The 27,734-nt window shown below is 45.9% G+C and overlaps 1 protein-coding gene across 2 annotated transcripts in view; it reads left to right on the top strand.

Annotated features, from left to right (window-relative positions):
* LOC109890622 (cytoplasmic protein NCK2-like) overlaps positions 1-27,230 on the top strand; it is a 51,355-nt gene extending 24,125 nt beyond the window's left edge. Inside the window, exons 2-4 of one of the 2 annotated variants that reach the window (XM_020482577.2) lie at positions 14,484-14,722; positions 24,862-25,616; positions 25,904-27,230. In XM_020482577.2, the coding sequence (XP_020338166.1) occupies positions 14,497-14,722; positions 24,862-25,616; positions 25,904-26,098 (1,176 nt within the window). In that variant the 5' untranslated portion in view covers positions 14,484-14,496 and the 3' untranslated portion in view covers positions 26,099-27,230. Of the gene's footprint in view, positions 1-14,480; positions 14,723-24,861; positions 25,617-25,903 lie in introns of both variants that reach the window. The other variant, XM_031824363.1, reaches the window with a different exon arrangement.
* Positions 27,231-27,734: the final 504 nt, after the last annotated feature.

The following is a 27,734-nucleotide window of genomic DNA, read 5'->3' as shown; positions in this document are numbered from 1 at the left end:
GTTTTTTATTTATATTTGAAGAATTTAATCATTTGCAATTATGTCTACTTATGACAAGGTAAAAGGTTTATGTTTCTGTCTCCATATGAAATGGTAAATATATCCAATGCAGAAAAACATCTACATTCATTTGCATATGTTCCCATTAATTCCCACAAAGTTTCCACCTCCTGAATATTCCCCAAGATGTGCAACCCTAGTCGAGCTTGAAGAAAAAATGATTCTACCTCCCCAAGTGTCGGGAGATAGGATAGCCTTGTCCCTGTTTGCTGGAAGCCTTGTTAGCTGGATGGATGCCTGGCTGTGTGGAAGAGGACAGACGGTGATTCCAAACTACCTTGATCTCCACTGTGCTGCCGTACTGTCAACGCATCATCATCCCAGTCTACACAGGATGTTTCTCCCGTAGCTCCTCGCTCCCATAAACATTCTCTCTCTCTGTGTGGAGGGATGATGCAAGCCCGGCTCAATCCTGTCACACACGGGGACACACATGGCACGTACGCAGACACACACACACGCACATACCTGCAATAATCCATTCCTATCTGCAGGCATGAACAAAAATATATATATATATATGCACATGCAACAATTTCAAAGATTTAACAGAGTTACAGTTCATATAAGGAAATCCTTCAATTGAAATAAATTATTTAGGCCCTAATCTATGGATGTCACATGACTGGGAAAACAGATATGCATCTGTTATTCACAGGTACCTTAAAAAAAGGTAGGGGTGTGGACCACCATTTGCCTCATGCAGCGTGACACATCTTCTTCACATAGAGTTGATCAAGCTGTTTATTGTGGCCTGTAGAATGTTGTCCCACTCCTCTTCAATGGGTGTGCGAAGATGCTGGATATTGGCGAGAACTGGAACACACTGTCGCACACGTCGATCCAGAGCATCCCAAACGTGCTCAATGGGTAACATGTCAGGTGAGTATGCAGGTCATGGAGTAACTGGGACATTTTCAGCTTCCAGGAGTCGTGTACAGATCCTTGCGACATGAGGCAGTGCATTATCATGCTGAAACATGAGGTGATGGCGGCGGATGAAGGGCACGACAATGGGCCTCAGAATCTCGTCACTGTATCTCTGTGCATTCAAATTGCCATAGATAAAATGCAATTGTGTTCGTTGTCCATAGCTTATTCTTGCCCATACCATAACCCCACCATGGGGCACTCTGTTCACAACGTTAACATCAGCAAACTGTTCGTCCACACGCCATACACACTGTCTGCCATCTGCCCGGTACAGTTGAAATCAGGATTATTCCGTGAAGAGCACACTTCTCCAGCGTGCCAGTGGCTACTGACGGTGAGTATTTGCCCACTGAAGTCGGTTACGACGCCAAGTTACGACGCCAAACTGCAGTCAGGTCAAGTCGCTGGTGGGGACAACGAGCACGCGGATGAGCTTTCCTGAGGTGGTTTCTGACAGTTTGTGCAGAAATTCTTTGGCTGTACAACCCCACAGTTTAATCAGCTATCCATGTGGCTGGTCTCAGACGCTCCGGCAGGTGAAGAAGTCTGATGTGGAGGGTGTGGCTACATGTGAGGCCAGTTTGACGCACTGCCAAATTCTCTAAAACAAAGTTGTAGGCGGCTTATGGTAGAGAAATTAACATTCAATTCTCTGGTAACAGCTCTGGTGGACATTCCTACAGTCAGCATGCCGATTACATCTCTCAACTTGAGCCATCTGTGGCGTTATGTTGTGTGACAAATCTGAACATTTTAGTGGCCTTTTAAAGTGATCATAATGCTGTTTAATCAGTTTAATCAGCTTCTTGATATGCCACACCTGTCAGGTGGATGGATTATCTTGAAAATTGAGAAATGCTGACAAACAGGGATGAGAAATGAGATTTTTGTGTGCATGGAACATTTCTGGCATCTTTTATTTCAGCTTATGAAACATGGGACACAACACTTGACACGTTGTTTATATTTTCTGTTCTGTGTATAATCATTTCTCCACAGTCACAGTGGCAATTTGAATGGCTTATACTTGTTCAGCCTCACAGTGCAATAACAGTAAACTCCCTTGATGTCACTGGATTACCTCCTTTTAAGGGGATACTGCTGCTTTCACCCTCAAAGTATAGCCGGAATAGCCATCTTTTAGCGGCTATAACTGGTCAGGCCACACGGTCATGAAAAACTATTGGTCTTGGTTTTTGGTCCCCGGTGTAAAGAAATCATGGGAATGCTTCCCCTCCACTACCCTAGAGCACGATATAAGACAGAGTCCAAGGTCAACTTATTTGGGTTTGGCAGCGGTTGTAACCACTGTACAATGATGCAGACATTCTGTTCCTCAAACGAGCTGGAACTCTGTCCGTTCTATTGAGGTTGAGGGGAATGGCATCGGCTGGGTTGTAAAATCAACACAAGGCACAGTGAGATTGATCACAGAGGAGCTGGCGGCTGGCTGGCAGGCAAACAAATGTCCCCAGCTTTAGAATTGATTTGCCTCTTGGCAGCAAAGCTTTCACTTAAGGATCTTTGTCATTAAGGAAGCAGGCAAGTGAGGCAGCGAAGCCGAGAACATTCCTCAACACTTACACTGAGATCAAGATGTGTGTTTATGTGTCAAGCAAAGCAAAGTCATTTATAAATCCCTTTAGTATACTTCTGTTTCTGTTGAGAGACTAGATGTAGAAATATGTGTAATCTCGGCTCTTTTCATTTCTTTGCCTCTTCAATATTACGATAGAGGTCTAATGAAAGTGTGTATGCTTGTGTTTTAAACCACAGCTGTGCCTACATGAGATAGGCCTGGCCCTATAGCAGCCAATGTGTGTCAGCCAGCCTCTTCTGGTCTGTCTTCTGATACTAGTGGTCTGAGTTTAGACAGGCAGCCCAATTCTGATCCTTTTTTCTTTTTTATAATTATTTTTTACTGATTTGGTCATTTCACCAATCAGATGAGCTCTTAAAATATCCGATATGATGTGATTGGTCAAAAGACCAAAAAAATAAAAAATCCAAGTTGGGCTGCCTGTGTAAACAGTGCCGTGGTGTCAGTTTGCACTGTGCTCTCTTGGCCCAGGGTCAACCATGTGACACCTGACTGCCATGACCCAGCTGCTGGGAAAGACTTGACCCTGGAGGGAAGTAGGGATTCATTGGAGGAGGGGAGAAGACGACCCTGGGGAGACAGGAAGTGACCGTGGCAGCAATACAAGCGGACCTCTGCACACAGGAAGTCAGAAACATGACCTCGGTGACCTCCGGTCCAGAGAGCACCATGGGAGCTGTCATAACACAAACAGCCTCTACAGACCAGTGCTAACCAGGCAGGCACCAACAGATAGACAGGGTTACTAAACAGCAACAAAAACAGTTGTCAGTCTGCGAAGGGCGCAGTGATCTAAGGCACTGCAACTCAGTGCTAAAGGTGTCACTACAGACCCTGGTTCGATTGCCGAGTAAATTTTTTTTTTTTTAAATCCTCTTGAACCAGCCTAGTGTTGAGATATGTTGGCTGTCTGATCAAACAGCCTCGACAAACTAATATTACAAAACACCACAATGTAGCCCCTAAAGGAAAATGATTAATACAAAAATAACCATTAGAATCAAACCATACATCATTTGTTAATTTGCAGTCTTTGGCCTTCCTCTTATTCAAGGACAGGCTTTAGAAATTCAAAGAGAATCGTCGTGAACCGAGAACAGATAATACCTTCCCATTACAGCTGGTAGTGAGATCCATATCTTTAATAGGCTACAACTGAGTAAGGCAAATGGGAGCGCTCAGAGACATTTATGGGTTATAAAAGCCAAACCGAACCTCGCTTCAATTAAGAAATTGCTGCGCGGTGAGGAGAGGGAGGGAGAGAGCAAGAGAGGAGCTGTATTAAAAACGTTGACCTTTAAAAAAAAGCCATTCAGCATGGTACTGTGGGCTGAGTGGAACTGAATACTGTTGTATCATCACATTACTTATTCCTCATTCTTTAAAACTGGCTGGTCTCCGGGTCTCAACTGCATGGGGAAATGTAGTGATTTTAGCAGGTCAAAACTGTTCTGAGTCTGAACACAACCGCTCATCTGCCTCTCTTAGAGAACTGCAGTTTGGGAGCAGAGCACATGGTGCAGCAGTGAGTATAGGGACGGTTCCCAGTTCAGTCACTGTAAGCCAGCACAGAAATAGCCTGCACTTAAATTTGTGTTCACATGAATGTCGAATATAAAACAACCATTTTTAAATCTGTAGTATGACATCAATTCAGAAGAGCCTATAGAGTTTCAACCTCAACCATGTGAGAACAATGGAGAATGCGTTTCCCTGTCCAATAAGACCCGGTCTAATGCTTCACTGAGTCTCAGTGGTGGAGTAGTCTCTGGCTCAGAGAGCAGCAGACCCATCTGCACAAAGTAATGAACCACTCAACACCTCCACCAGTGCCTGGATCTATGTATGTGTGTGTGTGTGTGTCCATGTGTGTGTCCATGTGCGTGTCCAAGACTAGCCTCCCCTACGTTAGCAGGTATGTCCCTAGAGTACGGTACTTCGGGACATGAGGGAAAGTTTTTAGTGGACTTGCCTACATGAGTGCTGATGTAGGTCTGACTCGGGGCCCTTCCCAGAGTACTTATTTCGTCTGTTGACACTCATGCCAACAACCGTATTAATGTGCTGAACATCACAGTCTGCACACACTTACCCCTCATACCTACACTTAAACCTCATATCTACACTTACCCCTCATACCTACACTTAAACCTCATACCTACACTTAAACCTCATACCTACACTTACCCCTCATACCTACACTTACCCCTCATACCTACACTTAAACCTCATATCTACACTTACCCCTCATACCTACACTTACCCCTCATACCTACACTTACCCCTCATACCTACACTTAAACCTCATACCTACACTTAAACCTCATACCTACACTTAAGCCTACAGCAGCATCACACCAGAGTGGACCAGTCTCTCTGCTCCTCTGTGAACCAGAGCATGGCTAAACCCGGCTCTCTGTATCTCTCCTAGACTGGGGAGCCACAAGCTAGTGCACACCATTCTACTACTGTGGCCTGCACAGCAAGAATACGCAGACTTAAAGCCAAATCAGCAAACCTTTTATCGAGACAGTTTTGGGTAAGGTCCAAGTTCTGTTTGTGTAAATGGTACAGTTTACTTGTAGGCTAGCAGCGGATTCCACTCACGTAGGGTTGTCGTCCCCCCTTCATCTTTATTTTTCAAATTGGAGGGATGTACTGTTGAAGTCTGAAGTTTATGTAAAACTCATTTTTCAACCACTCCACAAATTTCTTGTTAACAAACTATAGTTTGGGCAAGTCGGTTAGGACATCTACTTTGTGCATGACACAAATAATTGTATCACAATTCCAGTGGGTCATATGTTTACATACATTAAGTTGACTGTGCCTTTAAACAGCTTGGAAAATTCCAGAAATTGATGTCATGGCTTTAGAAGATTCTGATAGGCTAATTGACATAATTTGAGTCAATTGGAGGTGTACCTGTGGATGTATTTCAAGGCCTACCTTCAAACTCAGTGCCTCTTTGCTTTGACATCATGGGAAAATCAAAAGACATCAGCCAAGACCTCAGAAAAAAATTGTAGACCTCCACAAGTCTGGTTCATTCTTGGGAGCAATTTCCAAACGCCTGAAGGTACCACCTTCATCTGTACAAACAATAGTACCCAAGTATAAACACCATGGGACCACGCAGCCGTCATACCGCTCAGGAAGGAGACGCGTTCTGCCCCTTCGAGATGAACGTACTTTGGTGCGAAAAGTGCAAATCAATCCCAGAACAACAGCAAAGGACCTTGTGAAGATGATGGAGGAAACCGGTACAAAAGTATCTATATCCAGAGTAAAACGAGTCCTATATTGATGTAACCTGAAAGGTCGCTCAGCAAGGAAGAAGCCACTGCTCCAAAACCGGCATAAAAAAGCCAGACTACGGTTTGCAACTGCACATGGGGACAAAAATCGTACTTTTTGGTCTGATGATGGTCTGATGAAACAAAAATAGAACTGTTTTGCCATAATGACCATCATTAGGTTTGGAGGAAAAAGGGGGAGGCTTGCAAGCTGAAGAACACCATCCCAACGGTGAAGCACGGGGGTGGCCGAATCATGTTGTGGGGGTGCTTTGCTGCAGGAGGGACTGGTGCACTTCACAAAATAGATGGAATCACGAGGGAGATGAACACATCAGTCAGGAAGTTAAAGCTTAATCGCAAATGGATCTTCCAAATGGACAATGACCCCCAAGCATACTTCCAAAGTTGTGGCAAAATAGCTCAAGGACAACAAAATCAAGGTATTGGAGTGGCCATCACAAAGCCCTGACCTTAATCCTATAGAAAATGTGTGGGCAGAACTGAAAAGGCGTGTGCGAGCAAGGAGTCCTACAAACCTGACTCAGTTACACCAGCTCTGTCAGGAGGAAGGGCCAAAATTCACCCAATTTAAGCTTGTGGAAGGCTTCCTAAAACGTTTGACCCAAGTTAGACAATTTTAAAGGCAATGCTACCAAATACTAATTGAGTGTATGTAAACTTCTGACCCACTGGGAATGTGATGAAATAAATAAAATCTAAAATAAATCATTCTCTACTATTATTCTGACATTTCACCTTCTCAAAATAAAGTGGTGATCCTAACTGGGATTTTTTCCTACGATTAAATGTCAGGAATTGTGAAAATCTGAGTTTAAATGTATTTGGCTAAGGTGTGTGTAATCTTTTGACTTTTGATTTTGTAATCTACACACATTCTGCTAGATTAACCATCTGCGTCTTTATATTAGAGATACACAACTACACATCAGCCCCTCAACGGGATTGTGGACTGGTCTGGACAGCAGAGCAGAAATGAATTCATCACATCCCAGGCTGACATATCCAAGGGCATTTATTATTACGATGATGACGATGGGGATTACTCTGTCTGTCTGGGCATCAGCACACTCAGCCTGTCTAAATGTCATTTCCCTCATGCTCAATGGACATTTATGGATGGAGGATATTTTTCTCAATTTTTCTCTTCCTCTTTCTATCATCCCCCCCTCAATTTTCCAGATGTAGAATGATCCCTCTCTTTGTGCAGTGCAGTGTTTTTTGGCTGCTGAACACCATGCTCTTTGAGTATTATGTTGCTGTAATAAAAATGGAAGCCGCCTTTCGGGCTACTGCTGTGTTCAGCTCTGGCTCTGCATGTCTCATCCTTCTGTTCTGCTGGTCTGTGTAGACTAGCTGTAGGCCCCGTGTTTGTTCAGACAGAGGCACAGCAACAGACTCCGGTCCTCCAGGACCACAATCCTGTTTTTTTGTTGTTGCTCCCAGGCAAAGTGTAAATGTAGCACTCGTTCAAAGGCAATAAGGAAAGGTAGCAGACTCTGGCCCTCAAGGACATGAGTTATTCATCCTTGTGCTGAGAGAGGCCCAGAGAAGCTTAGCTGACTTCTAGGCTGTCTGCAGGGGTTGATGGGTGGCTCAATAGCAGATGTTTCAAATAAGTTAAACATGTCTGTATAACTGTATGGTGGGTAGTGGTGTGCTTGAAGTCTCTACTTCAACTCTGGTGTCCCATCAGACATGGTTGCTGTAGGACACCTATTAGAGATCAGAGGATGAGAGTAGTTCATGTAGTGGTTGAGGAAGAGTGGACCCTAGGGACTACCTGTCTCCTGTCACACACAACAGGGTTTTCAGTTAGGAAAATGTGACCGAATTACCGGAGGCAGGAAGATTTTAGAATAATTGTCCACATTTACTTTTCCTCAGCCAACGAGATGAGTAACAAACTGCAAAATCACAAGCCTATTTTAATCTACTATCCCGTAGTAGAAAAATTGACGTATTCTATTGGTCAGTTTGTTGAGAGAGAAATGGCCTATTCCAAACAGACTCTGGGACAGTTGTGGGATGATAGATTCCAAAGTCATACAACCAGGCGACATAAATGCAACAGATCAGAACGTTTAGCTTAAAATGGCGATAAACTATTATTTCTATACATTATACGCGCAGCAATGCGCACAAAGCATAATACTTAGCTGGAAAACACCATTGTCAAAAGCGCACCGCACGTGCAAGCAGTGTCAAGTGACCGAGATGAAAATATCCGTTCGAAAGAGGGGAGATCTAGTGTGCAACAACTAGCATGGGTTGCTAATATAACTAGGATTGTGCCTTTGCCTACTGGATAATGGAATAAAGTTTAAATAAAATAATTGCCTCCACGGATATGGTCAGATTTTTGGCTAGGCTACTTTAAAGCAAGGTAAGGCATGCCTCATAATATGTTGGAAAAAGTTCAGGTTTCAAACAATGAAGTATATGTTTTCAAAATGCATACTCCCTCCAGTTCATTGCAAAGTGGTGTGTGACGTGCTGAAGAAGCCTGCCCTCCGATGCCTCGCACTGTCTGACAGATTTTCCGCTCAAAGACTCTGTATCTGTACGCATTAAATAAATGAGATACGTAACGAATATACTGTACAAGCGCACCAATTTAATACCACTAAATTATGCTAATGAACCTATAGACCAATAAGCATGACCAGTCAAATGTATTTACATCGACTGCTATTTCCATCAATCAATAGGATAAAAAACATTCTTTCACAATGGGATTTTTTCTTCTTCTCCTGGACAATTGGCTTGTGCCAAAAATCAGCTTTTGTATTTTTTTGCAATTACAGGTTTACAGAAACCCTGACACACACATACACACACACACACACACACACGCGCGCGCACGCACGCACGCACACACACACACACACACACACACACACACACACACACACACACACACACACACACACACACACACACACACACAAAATGAGTCTATTAGTTCCACACTTCTCACATGCCCTCCCCTTGGCATGGCATGACATGGTACCCTGGCAGTGGTCCCTGCTGTCAGGGCTGGTTAGGCCTAGGTGAGCTGAGACATGCCACCCAGCCAGCAGGGGTGGTTGAAGGGGGAGCAGAGAGCACAGCTGGCACTGGGAACTGTGCTGAGCCTCTGTGCCTTACTGGGCGTCTGTGTGCTCTGCCTGCTTGTATAAACTCTAATCCAGTCGGGACTGGAAGCTCTGCACTGCCTGCTCCTATAGCCTCTAATCCAGTCGGGACTGGAAGCTCTGCACTGCCTGCTCCTATAGCCTCTAATCCAGTCGGGACTGGAAGCTCTGCGCTCCCTGCTCCTATAGCCTCTAATCCAGTCGGGACTGAAAGCTCTGCACTGCATCCCCGTCTGGGTCTACAGGTTTCCTGTTTGAGGTGATTGTCTTTATAGCACTCTGCTGCTCTCACACTGAGTCATACAGTGGCATGGTGACGAGTCTCTCTTCCAGTCGCTCTCCTGGTCCTGTCCTCCTTTCTCTAATGAAATACATCACTCTTTCTTTCTCCCTCTCTGTCTTTCTGCCCCCTCTCTTTTTCGCTCCCTTTGTATTACTCACCCCAACCCTCTCTCTCACCCCCCCATCTTTCTCTTAGACTCCCCTCTCCTCCCCTTCTCTCCTGGTTCTCAGACGAATGAAAAGGATCCTCAAATTGGATTACAGAGCTAGGTGAGATGGAGATGAAGGAATTGGCTAAATTGGGCCTGGTTAAACTCGTTAGGAATCTCTCTCTTCAGGCCGCTCCGTCCCTGCTGCACATTTATGCAATTACACTGAAAACTGGTCCACGTCCCCCCCAGCCTCCTGATCCTATCCCCTCTAGGGTAATCCCTGCTCTCCTGACCTCCATAATCACTCTCTGTTATTGGTTAATACATGCTTTGTGCCCTAATGATCTATTAAAGACTTTAATAATAACTTTAAATAATACCTTCTTATCCTTCCTCTCAGTTCAGTATTATATTTGTGGAAATGCACAATATACACAAGATGCACAATAAGAAAGTGATTTTGTGTTTGTGTGTGTGTGTTTAGATGAGGCTGAGATCTTGACCTTCTGTCTCAGTTCTCTCCTGAGATGCCAGAGCAGGTCGTGATCTTCCAAACCCTCCTGAATAAGCCTCGGACAGCTTGTCTCCATCTTCTGAGAAGAAAATTCATTCTAGTTATTTCTCCATGTTGTCAGATTCCTATACTCTACCATAACTGTTTTGACTGATTTAAGGTGTGAGCAATGTTCTATTTCCCTTTTATGAAATATTACATCTCTTGAAGAACTTACCACGGCACCATGCTGGCGTTTCCACTGCACACCGAGCTGAACAGGGTGTGAGCAGACAGAGCAGAGTGGTGATGGAACAAGACGACAACCTAGCGGAGTTTGTACGTCTCAGGTCAAAACATGGATAGCCATTGCTATCCATAACGATCATTTTGAAAAGATTGTCATTTACATGATTACTTTAGAGAGGAAAAACGACCGCAATGGATGTTACGCCCTCCGTTATGGATGTTACGCCCTCCGTTGTGGATGTTACGCTCTCCCTTAGGGATGTTACGCCCGCCGCTATGGATGTTACGTTCTCCGTTAGGGATGTCACACCCTCCGTTAGGGATGTTACACCCTCCGTTAAGGATGTTACCCCCTCCGTTAGGGATGTTACGCCCGCCGTTATGGATGTTACGCCCTCCGTTATGGATGTTACGCCCGCCGTTATGGATGTTACGCCCTCCGTTATGGATGTTACGCTCTCCGTTAGGGATGTTACCCCCTCCGTTATGGATGTTACGCCCGCCGTTATGGATGTTACGCCCGCCGTTATGGATGTTACGTTCTCCGTTAGGGATGTTACGCCCGCCATTATGGATGTTACGCCCTCCGTTAGGGATGTTACGCTCTCCGTTAGGGATGTTACCCCCTCCGTTATGGATGTTACGCCCTCCGTTAGGGATGTTACGCTCTCCGTCAGGGATGTTACCCCCTCCGTTATGGATGTTACGCCCTCCGTTATGGATGTTACGCTCTCCGTTAGGGATGTTACGCCCTCCGTTATGGATGTTACGCCCGCCGTTATGGATGTTACCCCCTCCGTTATGGATGTTACGCCCTCCGTTAGGGATGTTACGCCCTCCGTTATGGATGTTACGCCCTCCGTTATGGATGTTACGCCCTCCGTTATGGATGTTACGCCCTCCGTTATGGTTGTTACGCCCTCCGTTATGGATGTTACGCCCTCCGTTATGGATGTTACGCCCTCCGTTATGGATGTTACGCCCTCCGTTATGGTTGTTACGCCCTCCGTTATGGATGTTACGCCCTCCGTTATGGATGTTACGCCCTCCGTTATGGATGTTACGCCCTCCGTTATGGATGTTACGCCCTCCGTTATGGATGTTACCCCCTCCGTTATGGATGTTACCCCCTCCGTTATGGATGTTACCCCCCCCGTTATGGATGTTACCCCCTCCGTTATGGATGTTACGCCCGCCGTTAGGGATGTTACGCCCGCCGTTAGGGATGTTACGCCCGCCGTTAGGGATGTTACGCTCTCCGTCGGGGATGTTACGCTCTCCGTTATGGGTGTTACCCCCTCCGTTAGGGATGTTACGCCCTCCGTTATGGATGTTACCCCCTCCATTAGGGGTGTTACGCCCGCCGTTAGGGATGTTACGCCCTCCGTTATGGATGTTACGCCCACCGTTATGGATGTTACGCCCTCCGTTATGGATGTTACGCCCTCCGTTAGGGATGTTACGCCCTCTGTTAGGGATGTTACGCTCTCCGTTATGGATGTTACGCTCTCCGTTACAGACATATGGTGAACAATATGTTTGGACTGTGGAATTGCAATAAAATCACAGTATTGACTCGCAATACATATAGAATTGTGAGATTTGCAATACATATCATATAGGCACCTAAGTATCGCGATAATGTCATATATTTACAAGACAGTAGAACACGCGAACACAACTCAAGACACTTACATTTGTTCTGTATTGCTTCATGAACACCTCATAACTAACACTGGCTGACAGCTGTGAGTGGAAAAACAAGCTCTGTGAGCCCTTTATTAAAGCCATGAAATACGAAAGTGTAAAAAACATTTTTTGAGACTTGGCCTCCTACACTGTAATGGTCAAAATTCATGCAATTTCCTCTTTAAACTGCTATTTAAAAAAATGCTGAACTGCAACGTATAGACATAAGCATAATTGTGAATGTAGTTTAGTTTGGAAATGCCTAACTTTATTGTATATGCTTAGGTTGACTTTCCTATGGAATCATCCAATGCTTGGGATAAAACCTACAAGGTTATTTTGTAAAGAAAAGGAGCTTAGGGTACAATCAGACGGAAGTCAAGTTGACGAACTAAAACTGTATGATCAATCAAGATGGTTTAATATGCATTGAGGTTAATATGTTTTATGGCTTTGCAATATGCATATCTGTTTTCAGCATTAGGCCCAAAAGCAACTTCTGCTTGAAAATAGTGTACTTGTTTGTGTCTTTAACCCTGCCAGTTGATGAGGGTAGACTGACAGCCTTTATCAGGCTCTTCCTGCCCTACGCTCATGGATGAGAGAGGAAAGAATTCCAGTCGTGTGACATCATCACTCTCAGACAATAGTGGCTTTCTCTTGCTGGGTCACTAAGGTTCTTTACTTGTAGCCTTACTGAGTCATATCAATCTCAATGGGCTGTAGAAATACCAGCGAATCAGTAAAGCGACAGCTGACGACACAGCCCTTGCAGCCCCACATACTTGTTTCTGGTTAAACCTATTCTTAGTCTAAAGAGCACTTTCAATCGAGGCGCGCATGCTTTTTATTCAAAGAGTTTGATCTGGGTCTGCGAAACTGTCCTTCCGCGTTGAAAAGAAAAAACGTATGAACGGTGAATAAGGCGGTCTCAGTCAGGTGGAGAAGTGGCCAGTGGTTAGTGTGACAGCTCTGAGGTGTGTGCATTATTATTTTTGCTTGGCTCTTGGAACCCCCAGCCCCCCCTCCCTGACTTGTCAAGAGGCCGTCCCGCGGAAGGGTGATGGGTGAGAGGGCTGGGGACTCCGGTGCCGGCTGGCTTACAGCCTCATCCCCGTGGAGGGTGTCAGGACGATGTGGGAGCGCACCTCTGACTGGCCCTGGAAGGAAAAACGGCCTGTCACTGCAATATCTCTCGGACACCACACAGTCTTGCTGGAGACACCATCCAGTAAAAGAGCACTCCATATTGTCTCTCTCTCTCTCTGGCTTTCTCTCTCTCTCTTTCTCTCACTGTCTCCTTTTCTACTCCCCCTCTTATCTCTTTTACTTCCCCCCCATGTCCCTAATGTCTCTATCTTGGTATCTCACTCTGTTTTTCTCCCTCCCTCCCTCCCTCCCTCCCTCCCTCCCTCCCTCCCTCCCTCCCTCCCTCCCTCCCTCCCTCCCTCCCTCCCTCCCTCCCTCCCTCCCTCCCTCCCTCCCTCCCTCCATCTCCCTCTCTATGAATAGACACCAGTCCTTGTGTTGTTTACCCTCAGTGTGCAGCAGCACTAGATATCTCCTGGATTTGTTGGATTTATTCCTTATTAGGCCTGCAGGTGCTGGCTGCCTTACCTCCCTCTCTCTCTCTTTCTCTCTCTCTCTCTCTCTCTCTCTTTCTCTCTCCCTTCCTCCCTCCCTCTTTCCATAAGCCATGTTTTATAGACACATTTAACATAGAACAGTGCTCTGCTCAGTGTGTCACTGAATAATTCAGTACATTTAAGATGAATAAGAGAAGCTGGTAAAAAGGAGAGGAGGCTCGTGTGGTTTGGAAGTAAAGCGTGAACTCCCAGCTTAGTGGTTCCTTTGATTACTTACCTCGAGTCCTGAGTGTCACACATGCTCATTTACACACACACACACACACACACACACACACACACACACACACACACACACACACACACACACACACACGGTAGGTCTCAGCCAACCTGGATTACAGGGCAGAGAGGCTCCGCTCTGCCAGATGTCTTACAACAACAGCTGTGTGACAGACGCGAGTGCCAAGACGAGGCCTGTACACAGTCCGTCTGAGACACACACAGACCATAGTGGTGGATGGCACCATCCCTCTGAGAATGGCTTCAGAGTGAATGTGCGTGTGTGTGAGAAACGTTCTCTCTCTCTCTCGTGTTTTTCTAGGGTTGCACGGAAACGGCTCACCTCATAATTTTATTCATGTGTGTGTATTGCTGGGGTTCGTCTGTGTGTGCAATTTTTGCGTGTTAAGTGCCTTGTTAACTAGGGCAGGGACAATTCCTTAGTATCGTGGCAAGGAAACAAAACACAAAGTGGATTTGACTTCTTTAGGAAAACAGAGCTAATATTGTAAACAAACATCATGTTTTCCTAGCTATAGCACACAATATTTTACATACATCGTTTTTAAAGGGCCAAAGAGTTTTTGTGTTTTTCATTTTTGCCATGTAAAGAATATTGCGATAAGGGCATCGTCACAGCCCTGCTGTTAACCCCACCCTGCCCTAACAGTATGTCTCTCTGTGTCTCTCTCTGTTCCAGAAGGACTCCATGAAAAATGACGGAGGAGGTGATAGTTATAGCCAAGTGGGACTACTCGGCTCAGCAGGAACAGGAACTTGACATCCGGAAAAACGAGCGGCTGTGGCTCCTGGATGACAGCAAGACGTGGTGGAAGGTGAGGAACACCTCCAACCGGACCGGCTACGTCCCCTCAAACTATGTGGAGAGGAAAAACAGCTTAAAGAAGGCCTCGCTGGTGAAAAACATCAAAGACACACTGGGTGAGTTGGGTTAAGTGTGTAGGTGGGTGGACGAGGGTGGGTGGACGAGGGTGGGTGGGTGTGTGTGCGCGTGTGTGCGCGTGTGTGTGTATGCGTGTGTGTAAGACAGGGCATCTCTCTGCTGCTTCCTAGGGGTGCACAGAGGCGGCGCGGCACACACAATCTCGACATTGGGCTAAGTAGTTTGTGTGTGTGCGTGTGTTTTCTTCTCTGCTGTTTTCTAGGGGTGCCTCCACAGAGGCGTCTCACCTCATGTGATTAATGCGGAAGAAACACTGTTAAATGCTTGACTACCTCACACACACTCTCCAGTTAGCAATGATTTCTCAAGGATGGTGATTTGTAAACAGTATGTTTAATACAGGAGACGTTTGTTTTGTAAGGCATCCCTTAGGCTATTCATTATCAGGCAAGGAAAAGCTGGTGTGATCGATCAGGAGAAATTCCTGGTATTGAAGCAGCTTTTGTTCAAGCATTGAAGCGTCTTTTTCCAAGGTCAGAGGAGGTAAGGACTAATTAAATATGAAGTGCAGGGGTTTTCTTGGATGGACAACAGCTAGGATTAGCTGATCTCTGGTAATTCTCACTGTGGAATAATAGGGTAGAACTCTCACCCTTATTAGGCTAATGAATTAATCTCCGTTGGTAGAAACTAAGATGTTCATACTCGCAGAGAATTGGAGATAATTTCCAATGGTGCGAAAGGGCAAGATAATGGCCGACACTCAAGAGTGATACTAGGCAATGGGAACTGACGTTGTGATGAGACGGAACCTTGCCATCCAATGTTATCAGTGAAGAATAGACGCTTGCATCAGAAATGCACAAGATATATGAGACGTCGCACTGAAAGATTAGGATAACTAGCCAAGAGGATTTCTCCCACTGCCTTGCCTAGTTGTCAGAGGGCTTGACAGACAATGCAATTTAAAAAACCTGCAGTTTGCCTGTTCCCAGTGCGCGCGCGCACACACACACACACACACACACACACACACACACACACACACACACACACACACACACACACACAGAGACCTAGTTGTTTGTTGTAAATGTTCCATTGCCATACTGGCTGGCATTATCCCTTCCTTGCTAGCTAGCCAACTACGGTTAACCTACAGTCACGTCAAACAGTGCATCGAGAAATACAGCGTAGTAGCTGATCAGGACACTTGTTCAGAGGAGCTCGCCAACAACACAGCCAACACTACATTTCGTTTGACCTGTTCTCTGTTGACATTTCTTTGTATTTGTCTATAAAAATGATGCTGATTCATGATTTTGACTGGCTGAGAGAAGCTGCCTGTCTGTCTTGTCCTGACTCCCAGCCCCGACATGTTCATTACTATGGGACAGCTGGAGATCAAATGTCATAATTGAAACAATGTTGCAAATGTCAGAGAGACAGACAGCTAGTTCAATACGGATCTCCGCTATTGAAAACCTATTGCTATTCTGAAAGAAATGGGAGATCATGTCTAGATGCTTTTTACAGTGGAGATCAAGTTTATAAATTGTCTGGCTGGGCTGACGAGACAGTGAGATTGATAGGCATTTCCACGTTATAGCTTTAGCCGGTGGCAACTTGTGGAATTTACACCGGATGGAATGCGGTTTTAACCAATCAGCGTGCAAGATTAGAGCCTCCCGTTGTATAAATAGTGAGCAGCCTGAGGGTGACTTCTGCTGCTAACAGTGACACATACTCTTCCCTATCAATCCAACTATTGATCAATTAATATAACCCCGGAGACACTGTTTAAAGGGGGAACTCTAAATCCACTACAGCTCTCTTTGTTCTCTGGGCCCAGAGCACTGAGAGCACTGAAATAATGTTGTCAGGCCTGTAGTGAGACAAAGAGCTTTTTGGCTTTGCACACACGCACGCACGCCACACACACACAAAGCCAGATCACAGGAGCATAGCTGGAATAGTTATTGAGGGTTATCTCTCTTTGAGATCGAGGCAGATGAACTGCTGTGAGGTGGGAGGTGAGTGTTACTGCTTTGTGCATTCCTCACACTCAAATACCATCAGGATTTCTAATGCGGACACACTCTTAAACATACGCTTAAACGCACACACGCCTTGAACGCACCCACACACACGTGAACTTGCCGACTGCTGTGTTCCTGTTGTATAGAATTGGTTGCATCCCCAATGGGGATGAGTAGAAATGTCAGAACATAAACCAATCATCTCCAGCCACCTGCTACAACCTTGGCTTCCTCCAAGGGCAACCCCTGTATGCGTGTGGCTGGACCTCCATCTGTTTTCTGATTGGTTATTACCAGGGTTACTTCAACCAGTGACACGTATGCCTTCTCCAAGGCAGGTGGTGTGCCTTGTTTTCACTGGAATCACCTGAGAGACAATATTAGCTTTAGTCACCAGTTGATTTGAATCCTACCTAGTGTAAGCTTACTTATTTTCTATGTTTATTTAGTCATTCATAAAGCGGTGTGTGTGTGTGTGTTCGTTCGTTCCATCCTAAGTAATCAGGTTTGTGCAGTACATAATCATCTCTAACCACCGAGGTGTTATAATTACCAACACAACTGCAGCCCTTTGTAGTGATTGAAATGAGCTCTGTTTCTGTGTTGGAGCTGGGTCTACTGATAGGCATCCAGTGTGTTCTTTGCTCCCCATTGGGTGCCCGTCAGTATAGTGCTCTGCCTGTGGAAACGTTGGCCCCGGTCACCTTCCCACAGAGAATGGCCTGGTGCCAACCAACCCAGCTAGGATGGAACTCAACTCCATGTCCTCAGTTCATCTCAATGGAACAGTTCACATTGGCTGCCTCGGAAATAGGCACCCTGTTCCCTACATAGTGCACAACTTTTTTTTTATATACCAGAGCTCAGGTCAAAAGTAGTGCACTATGTAGGGAATAGGGTGCCATTTGGGACACAGTCGGTCTTGCCAACAGGAACCTTTCAAAACATCTAAAACTATAATCTATCTTAATGTTTCTTTATGGGCTATTGAATAATCATGACATTAAACAAACATGAGTTGGGTAATGAACCAATAAGGCCCGAGGGGGTCTGGTTTATGGCCAATATACCACAGCTAAGGGCTGTTCTTAAGCATGATGCAGAATGCCTGGATGTAGCCCTTAGCCGTGGTATATTGGTCATATACCACAACCCGCAGAGGTGCCTTATTGCTTTTATAAACTGGTTACCAACGTAATTAGATCAGTAAAAAATAAATGTCTTTCTCGTCATACCCGTGGTGTGAGTCCGATATACGACGGCTGTCAGCCAATCAGCATCCAGGGCTTGAACCACCCAGTTCATAATGACAAATAAATCATGTTTGTCGAAGATGAGGCTAATTAAAATTGGTTGACATAAGGCAGTCAAGTAGATTTAATTGTGTTTAAACTAACCCTTCAAGTACAGTTGTCTGATGATATTTTTAAGAAATGACTCTTGAAATGACGCTTATCTGTGATTCTGTGAACAAGGTGGTTAACAGCCTTTCCTCTTGATTAACTACATTCTTTATGAGTCTTGACACTCTGCAGACCTCATTCTGGTGGGCTACTTCCATTTGATTTGATGTTTTCTCTCTCATAATGTCATCGTATTGCGGGTCGTGTTCAGGCCACTGTAAAAGCTATAGGTCAATACGCTGTTCGACCATTCAGGGCTGGTAGTTGGACATTTGTTGTTACGGATTGATTTGTTGCCATGCGATGTATATGGTCACGTTGTCTTTGCTTACAACTTCAGGGGCCCGATGTAGTATGCTGCTCAGGTAGGGGAGACGACGTGACTGCTAGCTAACCAGAGGGTTGCTGGTCAGTGGTAAATGTTAGCGTTTTGAAAATGTGTCTTTTCAAGCTAGTCGCATTGCTGGCCTGATATAAAGATCAAACTACGTTGTGTTTTGTCGGGAACTTGTGAAATGCGTTTGACAAAAAGTGGTGCTCGGCTTACTCCCAGCCAGATGCAGCTACTGCTGAAGTTTCTTCCTATCTGATTGAAGAGAGTTGTCAAGGGAATTGTCTGTGATGGGCGATCTGAGGACAGTAGAACAGACGGAGAAATGGCTGCTCAGACAAGAATGACTAAGGCTTGATTTGACAAGTGACAGAGAGCGACGGGGAGCCGTAGAGGGGTGTAGAGTTAAACGACTAGAGTATTGTCGAGCGAGCACTCTTGCCTCCTCTACTCCCTCCATCCTATCAAACTATCTTCCTCTCCATCTTCCTCCATCCCTCTCTTCCTCTAAGTACACCCACACAGCTTTCCCAGCTATCTTCCAGAACCCCCCCCCCCCCCCCGCCATTTACAGAAAATGAGTTCCCGTCAAACCTCAGATAATCATCTTACTCTGTTATTCATCAGTGATTGTGGGGTAGATATAGGTAGAAATAGCCTAGGTATTCGTTTACAGTATATCCTCCTTGTGCTGGAATTCAATTTCAGACCGAGGCACGGAGAAGAAAATCAGCTTTATGAAAATTGAATAAAGCGAAAGTTGTTGGCGAGTGATTCATTGGTCTCATACCACACCTTAAGTGAAGTGTCTCATCATGAGAGAGAGGAAGGAGGGGGAGAGTGAGACAGAGTAGGAAGAGGGAGGGAGAGAGAGACATCGTTGGAGGAGAGAGAGGAGGTAGGAGAGAGAAGAGGGAGCGAGTGAAAAGAGCGAGACAGACTGGGAGAGAGCGGAAGAGAGCATCGCTGCTTTCATGGACACCAAGTGCCACCTGGGCTCACATTCTTCTTGTGGATCACACTGCTACTTAATTGGTCCACCGCCCACCATGCTATTATCTATTATTGGAGACCATCAGCTTTATATTCCAAAGAGAACATTCTGACTAAGCACGGCCTGTTCCATTCATCAGCCCATGAAATGGGCCTATATCTGGGATTGATAATGAATAGCTTGGCATTCACTTCTCATCAAATGACTTTCTTTTCTCACTCCCCCAGTACCACTGCAGTAGCCATACATGATTAGTGTTACTCTGCAATCACCATTGTGCTACATTGAACAGTTGTCCCCAAGTCCTCCACATTGCTTCCCTGCAGCGAGCTGGATGGGGTTGTCCCTCGCCTGTTCTCCTTAATCAGCGTAAGTTAAGAGCGTATGGTTAAGCATCCATGAGTCAGCTGTATGGGTCCACACTGTGACTCGCCTTGGGCCTGGTGGAATTGATGGCTTGGGGAAGGCTCAATTGAATGGATGACTTGGTGTGGGCCCAGTTGAATGGATGACTTGGTATGGGCTCAATTGAATGGATGACTTGGTATGGGCTCAATTGAATGGATGACTTGGTATGGGCTCAATTGAATGGATGACTTGGTGTGGGCCCAGTTGAATGGATGACTTGGTATGGGCCCAGTTGAATGGATGACTTGGATTGGGCCCAGTTGAATGGATGACTTGGATTGGGCCCAGTTGAATGGGTGACTTGGATTGGGCCCAGTTGAATGGATGACTTGGATTGGGCCCAGTTGAATGGATGACTTGGTATGGGCCCAGTTGAATGGATGACTTGGTATGGGCCCAGTTGAATGGATGACTTGGTATGGGCTCAATTGAATGGATGACTTGGATTGGGCCCAGTTGAATGGATGACTTGGTATGGGCCCAGTTGAATGGATGACTTGGTGTGGGCCCAGTTGAATGGATGACTTGGTATGGGCTCAATTGAATGGATGACTTGGATTGGGCCCAGTTGAATGGATGACTTGGTATGGGCCCAGTTGAATGGATGACTTGGATTGGGCCCAGTTGAATGGATGACTTGGATTGGGCCCAGTTGAATGGATGACTTGGTATGTGCCCAGTTGAATGGATGACTTGGTATGGGCCCAGTTGAATGGATGACTTGGATTGGGCCCAGTTGAATGGATGACTTGGATTGGGCCCAGTTGAATGGATGACTTGGATTGGGCCCAGTTGAATGGATGACTTGGTATGGGCCCAGTTGAATGGATGACTTGGATTGGGCCCAGTTGAATGGATGACTTGGTATGTGCCCAGTTGAATGGATGACTTGGTATGGGCCCAGTTGAATGGATGACTTGGATTGGGCCCAGTTGAATGGATGACTTGGATTGGGCCCAGTTGAATGGATGACTTGGATTGGGCCCAGTTGAATGGATGACTTGGTATGGGCCCAGTTGAATGGATGACTTGGATTGGGCCCAGTTGAATGGATGACTTGGTATGGGCCCAGTTGAACGGATGACTTGGTGTGGGCCCAGTTGAATGGATGACTTGGTGTGGGCCCAGTTGAATGGATGACTTGGTATGGGCCCACTCTTAATTTTTTTGTATTTTACCCCCAATTTCAATCTTTTCTCATCGCTGCAACTCCAACTGGCTCGGGAGGCGAAGGTCGAGTCATGCGTCCTCCGAAACAAGACCCACCAAACCGCGTTTCTTAACCTCTAGCGTCGAGCAATCCCGTATCCGGGAGCGTAATTATAGCCTCAATCTCATTACCATAACGCAACGTTAACTATTCATGAAAATCGCAAATGAAATGAAAGAAATATATTCACTCACAAGCTTAGCCTTTTGTTAACAACACTGTCATCTCAGATTTTCAAAATATGCTTTTCAACCATAGCTACACAAGCATTTGTGTAAGAGTATTGATAGCTAGCATAGCATTAAGCCTAGCATTCAGCAGGCAACATTTTCACAAAAACAAGAAAAGCATTTAAATAAAATCATTTACCTTTGAAGAACTTCGGATGTTTTCAATGAGGAGACTCTCAGTTAGATAGCAAATGTTCATTTTTTCCAAAAAGATTATTTGTGTAGGAGAAATCGCTCCGTTTTGTTCTCTACAACGCCAAACCTTTTACCAAATTAACTCCATAATATCGACAGAAACATGGCAATCGTTGTTTAGAATCAATCCTCAAGGTGTTTTTCACATATCTATTCAATGATAAATGATTCGTGGCAGCTGTGTTTCTCTTCGACGCAAACAAAAAATACACGCAGCTGGAGATTACGCAATAATTGCAACGGAGGACACCAAGCGGCCACCTGGTAGATGTAGTCTCTTAAGGTCAATCTTCCAATGATTTGCCTACAAATACGTCACAATGCTGTCGACACCTTGGGGAAACGACAGAAAGTCTAAGCTCATTCGTGACCCATACACAGCTATATAAGGAGACATTGGAACACAGCGCATTCAAAATCTGGGGGACTTCCTGTATAAAATTTCATCTTGGTTTCGCCTGTAGCATTAGTTCTGTGGCACTCACAGACAATATCTTTGCAGTTTTGGAAACGTCAGAGTGTTTTCTTTCCAAAGCTGTCAATGATATGCATAGTCGAGCATCGTTTCGTGACAAAATATCTTGTTTAAAACGGGAACGTTTTTTTATCCATAAATTAAAAGAGCGCCCCCTATATCCAAGAAGTTAACCCGCCCGCTTAACCCAGAAGCCAGCCGCACCAATGTATCGGAGGAAACATCGATCACCTGACGACCGAGGTCAGCGTGCAGGCGCCCAGCCCGCCACAAGGAGTCGCTAGAGCACGATGAGCATAGTAAAGCCCACCCCGGCCAAACCCTCCCCTAACCCGGACGACGCTGGGCCAATTGTGCTTTACAATTGTGCTTTAGGCTCTCAAGGCACTTCCTCACGATTTATGCCTACTTAATTTAAAAAAATATCTTTCAGGTTCCAATTAGCGCTTGTTGTTGTCTAATTAGTATTGTCACTGTCACTGTGTTGCTTAGTGGGGGCGACTGTGAGTTAGTGTGTCGTTACTGTTGTGGTGTGTGAGCGCAACACAGAGTACCTTGTTTGTTGTTGCATGCTGCAGAGGAATGAGCATGAAAGTCATGGATCAGATGTCAGTTTGCTAAGGAAGGAAGGTATATGTGTGTGTCATCGCTTAGAAAAGTTGTGTGTGTGTTCATAGACAAGCGTGTGTGTGTAAATGCCAATCTCCCTGCCTGCCACTTGATCTACAACCCTTGAAATGCCATCGGCCCTACCATGTAAAACAGCCCAGTACGCTCCAGTATGTAAAGCGAATGTTAGCTTTTTCCTTTATTTCTGTGAAAGCTATAAATAGTGACTGTGCCTCCTCCTCACAGTTTGTTGTGTGAGGGGTGGAATGGCCTGTTGATGGGGGATAGTTGTGACAGGGGCTAAGTGATGGTATTTCACCCTCTTCCCCCCCCGTCCCCGTCCCCCGCTCCTCTCAAGGTCACTGAAACGGAAGCAGCTTCTTACCCCAGTTTTCCCTGTGACTCTGCCACTGGCCTTGCTGTGTCATGATGAAGGCTGATTCATGGAGACGAGGGCTGTCTTCTCGTCATTTTAACTCTGAGGGTGTATTATTCTGTTTGTTGTGGGTCTTATTTGACTCAGTTGGTCCGTCATGCTGTTCGTCTCCATGCTGTGTGTGTGTGTGTGTGTGTGTGTGCGCGCGTGTGTGTTTCTCAGTATGAGGATCTAGGCTAGTCTGTGATTGAACCAGTATCTGGGCAAAGGATCCTCTTCCGGACCAAAACAATACATTGAAATGTTTATTTAGTTGTTTATTTGGAAGTACATACCAGGCGTAACGGCAGTAAATGACGATAGTTGCAGGCAAACCGTATTTAGTGAGTGACATGTATTTTAACATTCTAGCGCTTGCAGACCGTGTGAATGGTAACTTTCTGGGCAGAGAGGAGATCTCGTCATATAGATCGACTCCTCTTTTTCACGAGGGTAGTACTATTACAGGAGACCCGGGAGGAGGTCTATGATTTAATCATGTTTTTTTTCTGGTCCCACCGGCTGTGCGTCATCATGTTATCTGTGTTGCGTGTAACTGGTCATGTGTAAGCTATGTGATGCTTCCCGTGAGCAGGTGTGTTTGTAATTGTGAGATGAGTTCCACATTTGAATACAAGTGTATGTCTCTGTGTGCGTGCCTGCTTATTACAAACCCGTGTGCAGCCCATCTCATCTCCAGGTTTGCGTGCTCTTGTATGTCTGCTAAGAACGGAGTGTTGCTGTTCACTCACAACAAGGACCCTCCTTGGTTGGCTGCGTGCTCCGTCAGAGCAGAAGGCCAGTTAAGCGTCAAGAACACAGAAGGTCAGAAAGCCTCGTTGTTTCATGCATGAGATGGGGAGTGGAGGAAGAGATGGGGGAGATGGAGGAAAGGGGTTGTTTGTGACCTTTCGGAGTGCTCCCCTACCTGGCTGAGAGGGTTGAGGTTAATTCTCTTCGACACTAGGCTTTAAATGGCAATGATCCTCTTCCTTCTGGTTGCATTAGTTATTCTCTATATTGTCTTAAATAAATGTGTAAATGTTCAGAGAGCCAGTTAGAGGGATTAAGAGTCTAAAGTGAAAGGAGTAGTCTAATTTTCCGGGAGTAGTTTACAGTGGGGGACCGGTTTGGGGGGTTGTTATTAAAAGAGGTTAAAGGTTAATATTTTCCAGCAAGAGAGCCAAACGAACAAATGGCACCCTATTCCAAATGGTACCCTATTCCCTACATATTGCAATACCTTTGACCAGAGCCCTGTGTTTTGACCGAGGCCCATAGGGCTCTGGTCAGAAGTAGTGCACTATTTAGGGAATAGGATGCCATTTTGGATGCAATCAATGTCCACACTTCCGACCACCTCAGTGTCATCCGATCTGCGTTTCCTGTCTCCTAAACAACCTTCCTGCACAGTGGTCTGGTCAGTAGCTGCCTGAGAGGAATTAACATCGCCTGTCAATAGCCAGAACCTCCCCTTGTCTCTCCTCTGGCCTTACCTCCAGTTTCCTTCCAGCACTAATTACCCAGAACCCCTCTCTCCCCCTTAACTCTGAAGTGTTTGCCTCCTTGGCTGTAGCCTCAGAGAGAGGTGGTGACCTCCTAGCCCCGGACCGTCCTCTACCAGCAGTACTAGGAGATAATTAACTCAGCTTGCTGCTGCACTTCAGTTGCAGGCTGTTTTTTGAGTAGCGTAGCTGCCTGCTCAATCTCAATGACCACGTTGAGCTTTCTGTTTGGAGCTATTTTCTCTAGATGTACTACACTCTAGCCTCAGGACTTTTAACCTAAACCTCTGCTCTGTTGTGGAACTACTGCTGAGATCTTCAATTTGTGGTATAAATAGTTATTTCTCTCTCTCCCTCTCTAAGGCCTGGGGAAGACGAAGAGGAAGACGAGTGCCCGCGATGCCTCGCCAACGCCCAGCACGGACGCAGAGTACCCGTCCAATGGTGGCGGAGGTAGCAGCGCCGAGCGTATCTACGACCTCAGCATCTCAGCCCTGGTCAAGTTCGCCTACGCGGCGGAACGGGAAGACGAGCTGACACTGGTGAAGGGGTCAAGGGTCATTGTCATGGAGAAGTGTAGCGACGGCTGGTGGCGAGGGAGTTCTGAAGGTCGGGTAGGTTGGTTCCCCTCTAACTATGTCCTGGAGGAGGGAGAGGAGGAGGCCGTCTCGGGGGACCTAAGCGGAGGTTACCCAGGGCAGGGGGCAGGGTCGGCAGGGGTGATCAACGGGACCACCAGGGCGCTCCACACTGTCCAGACGCTGTACCCTTTCAGCTCTGTGACAGACGAGGAGCTAAACTTTGAAAAGGGCGAAGTGATGGAGGTGCTGGAGAAACCGGAGAACGACCCTGAGTGGTGGCGGTGTCGGAACGCCCGTGGACAGGTGGGCCTGGTGCCAAAGAACTATGTGGTTATACTTAGCGACGATCCGGCCCCCGGGGGTGGCATGGGCTCGGGCCCCCACTCGCCCCAGATCAACTACACAGGGCCGGCCCGCGTGGGAAAGTTTGCCGGGAAGGACTGGTACTATGGGGGAGTGACCAGGCATCAGGCAGAGTGTGCGCTCAACGAGAGAGGAGGTCAGGGAGACTTCCTGGTCAGAGACAGCGAATCATCGGTGAGTGGTCGAGAGAGAATTGTGATTGGTGGAAATGGGGGAAGAACAGTTGATTTGTGTTCCTGATTATGTATATAATGATGTACTCTATGGTTTACAATAGCCTTATCATACTGGGTTTTGAGCTGTTTTCATTGGGAAAGCTTTCTTGAGGGAAACTGCATTAATTCAGTGGGATGGGGTGGACTTTACAGTAGATTTATATCCCCCTCTAGTGGCTTAAGAATGAAACTACATGGCAATAATCATCCATTTCTTATCTCTCGCTCTATCTCTCTCTCTCCCAGCCCAGTGATTTCTCCGTGTCCCTCAAGGCGATGGGAAAGAACAAGCACTTCAAGGTAGCGCTGGCGGACGGGGTCTACTGTATCGGCCAGAGACGCTTTAGCAGCATGGACGAACTGGTGGAGCATTACAAAAAAGCCCCGATCTTCACCAGCGAACATGGAGACAAACTCTACCTGGTCAAACCGCTGCTGTGACCACACACACACACACACACATGCTCGCAAACATTTGCATACACGCACACTCACACACATACACAATCCGGACCCCGGTGCTCGGCCTGACCTAACAACAAGCCTTATTACTGGACTTGCCACTGACTGATTTGAGCACAGCAATATCCACCATGCCCCTTCAATACAACAGTTAGCACATAGAGAGACTAAAATGGTACATGTTGGCCGCCGTAGCTCAGATTCCTCTCAGAATAGTGGCATCGAGTCCTGTTCAGAAGTGTCCAGGAACGCCTTCACTAAGGGATCGTCTGTAAGCATCTGCTCTTGGCCTTGGCTGACAACTCCACCTCCTAGTAAAGCCCTGCCGGTGCCTCTAGGTTTTAGGAGTGAGCACGGATGGGGATTTACAGTCAATGGTTCCGTCATAACAGCTACATACACCATGAACGTGAATATTTAATGTGTTGACATTGACATCACGTTATCACTGGAGACCTTTTGATGTTTGGGGGGGGGGGGGACAAATGGGAGGAGAGAAACAGCTCTTCTCTTTTTGCTTGTCTCCAGTGGGTGTTGTTGCTTTGTCTGTCGTTATCGAGCCACTGGTCGTTTGCAGAAAGTAGTATTACGTTTCCATAAAGACTGTTGTACCAGAAAGAAAGGCACCACAACTGGCACTGCATTTACCAGATAAGGAAAGGACGCCCTCTGTAGGTGTATTGTGGAATGGACACTGTCAGTAAGCTGTGTTGAATGTCCGTGGATGTGTACCAGCCACACCCTCATACTGCTCAAATGTTCCCCCGAACGTTCTCTTTGAATCCACCGCTTTCCTCAGCGTCCCGGTGAAAACGTCGCTGACCGAGGACGGAGATTCAAGAGCGATAGGAAAACGTTTTGTGGGTTGTCTGTTTGCCAGTGAAAGTATGTTCAACATTTTGTTTCCTGCTTTAAAAAAAAGAAAAACTGTCTTAATGTTACTGAGCACTGTTATTTAAATCTTGTTTTCAGCTGTTTATGCATATTTAAAAAGAAGAATAAGGTGAATATTATATGAATTTAGATACAGCTAAAAGGTACTGTACTCCAAGACGGTGTGGTGACTGAGGAATGAAATACTTTTGTTCAATTAAAAGTTTTTCCAAAATAAGTTCTGGTTGCATTTGTCTGCAGTGTGTAATTTTATTCCCTTTCACCTTTTTAAAAGATTGTTCAATCTTGTTCAATTAGAATACATTCAAATTGCGTTTCTGTATTTACCATCTTCTACCAACAGATGGCAATGTTACTGCAGGTAGGATTTCATAATTTCAGGACCTGAAGGCCCATCCTGATGCAAGAGCTTCGGTAACCACAAAAGTGCTTGCTTCCTTTACGTCTCGCCAGATCGTTTGGAATGTGTCTCCTTAATCCTGATATGGCATGAGATCGGGGGGGGGGGGGGGGGGGGGGGGAGTCCTCATGCCTCCTTGCAGCATGACTAAGGCATGTTCACGCAGATGAGCAGGGAGTCCTCATGCCTCCTTGCAGCATGACTAAGGCATGTTCACGCAGATGAGCAGGGACTATGGGCATCTTTCTTTTGGTGTGTTTCAGAGTCAGTAGAAAGGCCTCTTTAGTGTCCTAAGTTTTCATAACTCTGACCTTAATTGCC

This window comes from Oncorhynchus kisutch, linkage group LG5 (assembly GCF_002021735.2).
Source record: "Oncorhynchus kisutch isolate 150728-3 linkage group LG5, Okis_V2, whole genome shotgun sequence".
Classification (NCBI taxonomy): Eukaryota; Metazoa; Chordata; class Actinopteri; order Salmoniformes; family Salmonidae; genus Oncorhynchus; species Oncorhynchus kisutch.
Note: the sequence above shows the minus strand (reverse complement) of the source record. Positions and strands in the feature narration are given on the sequence as shown.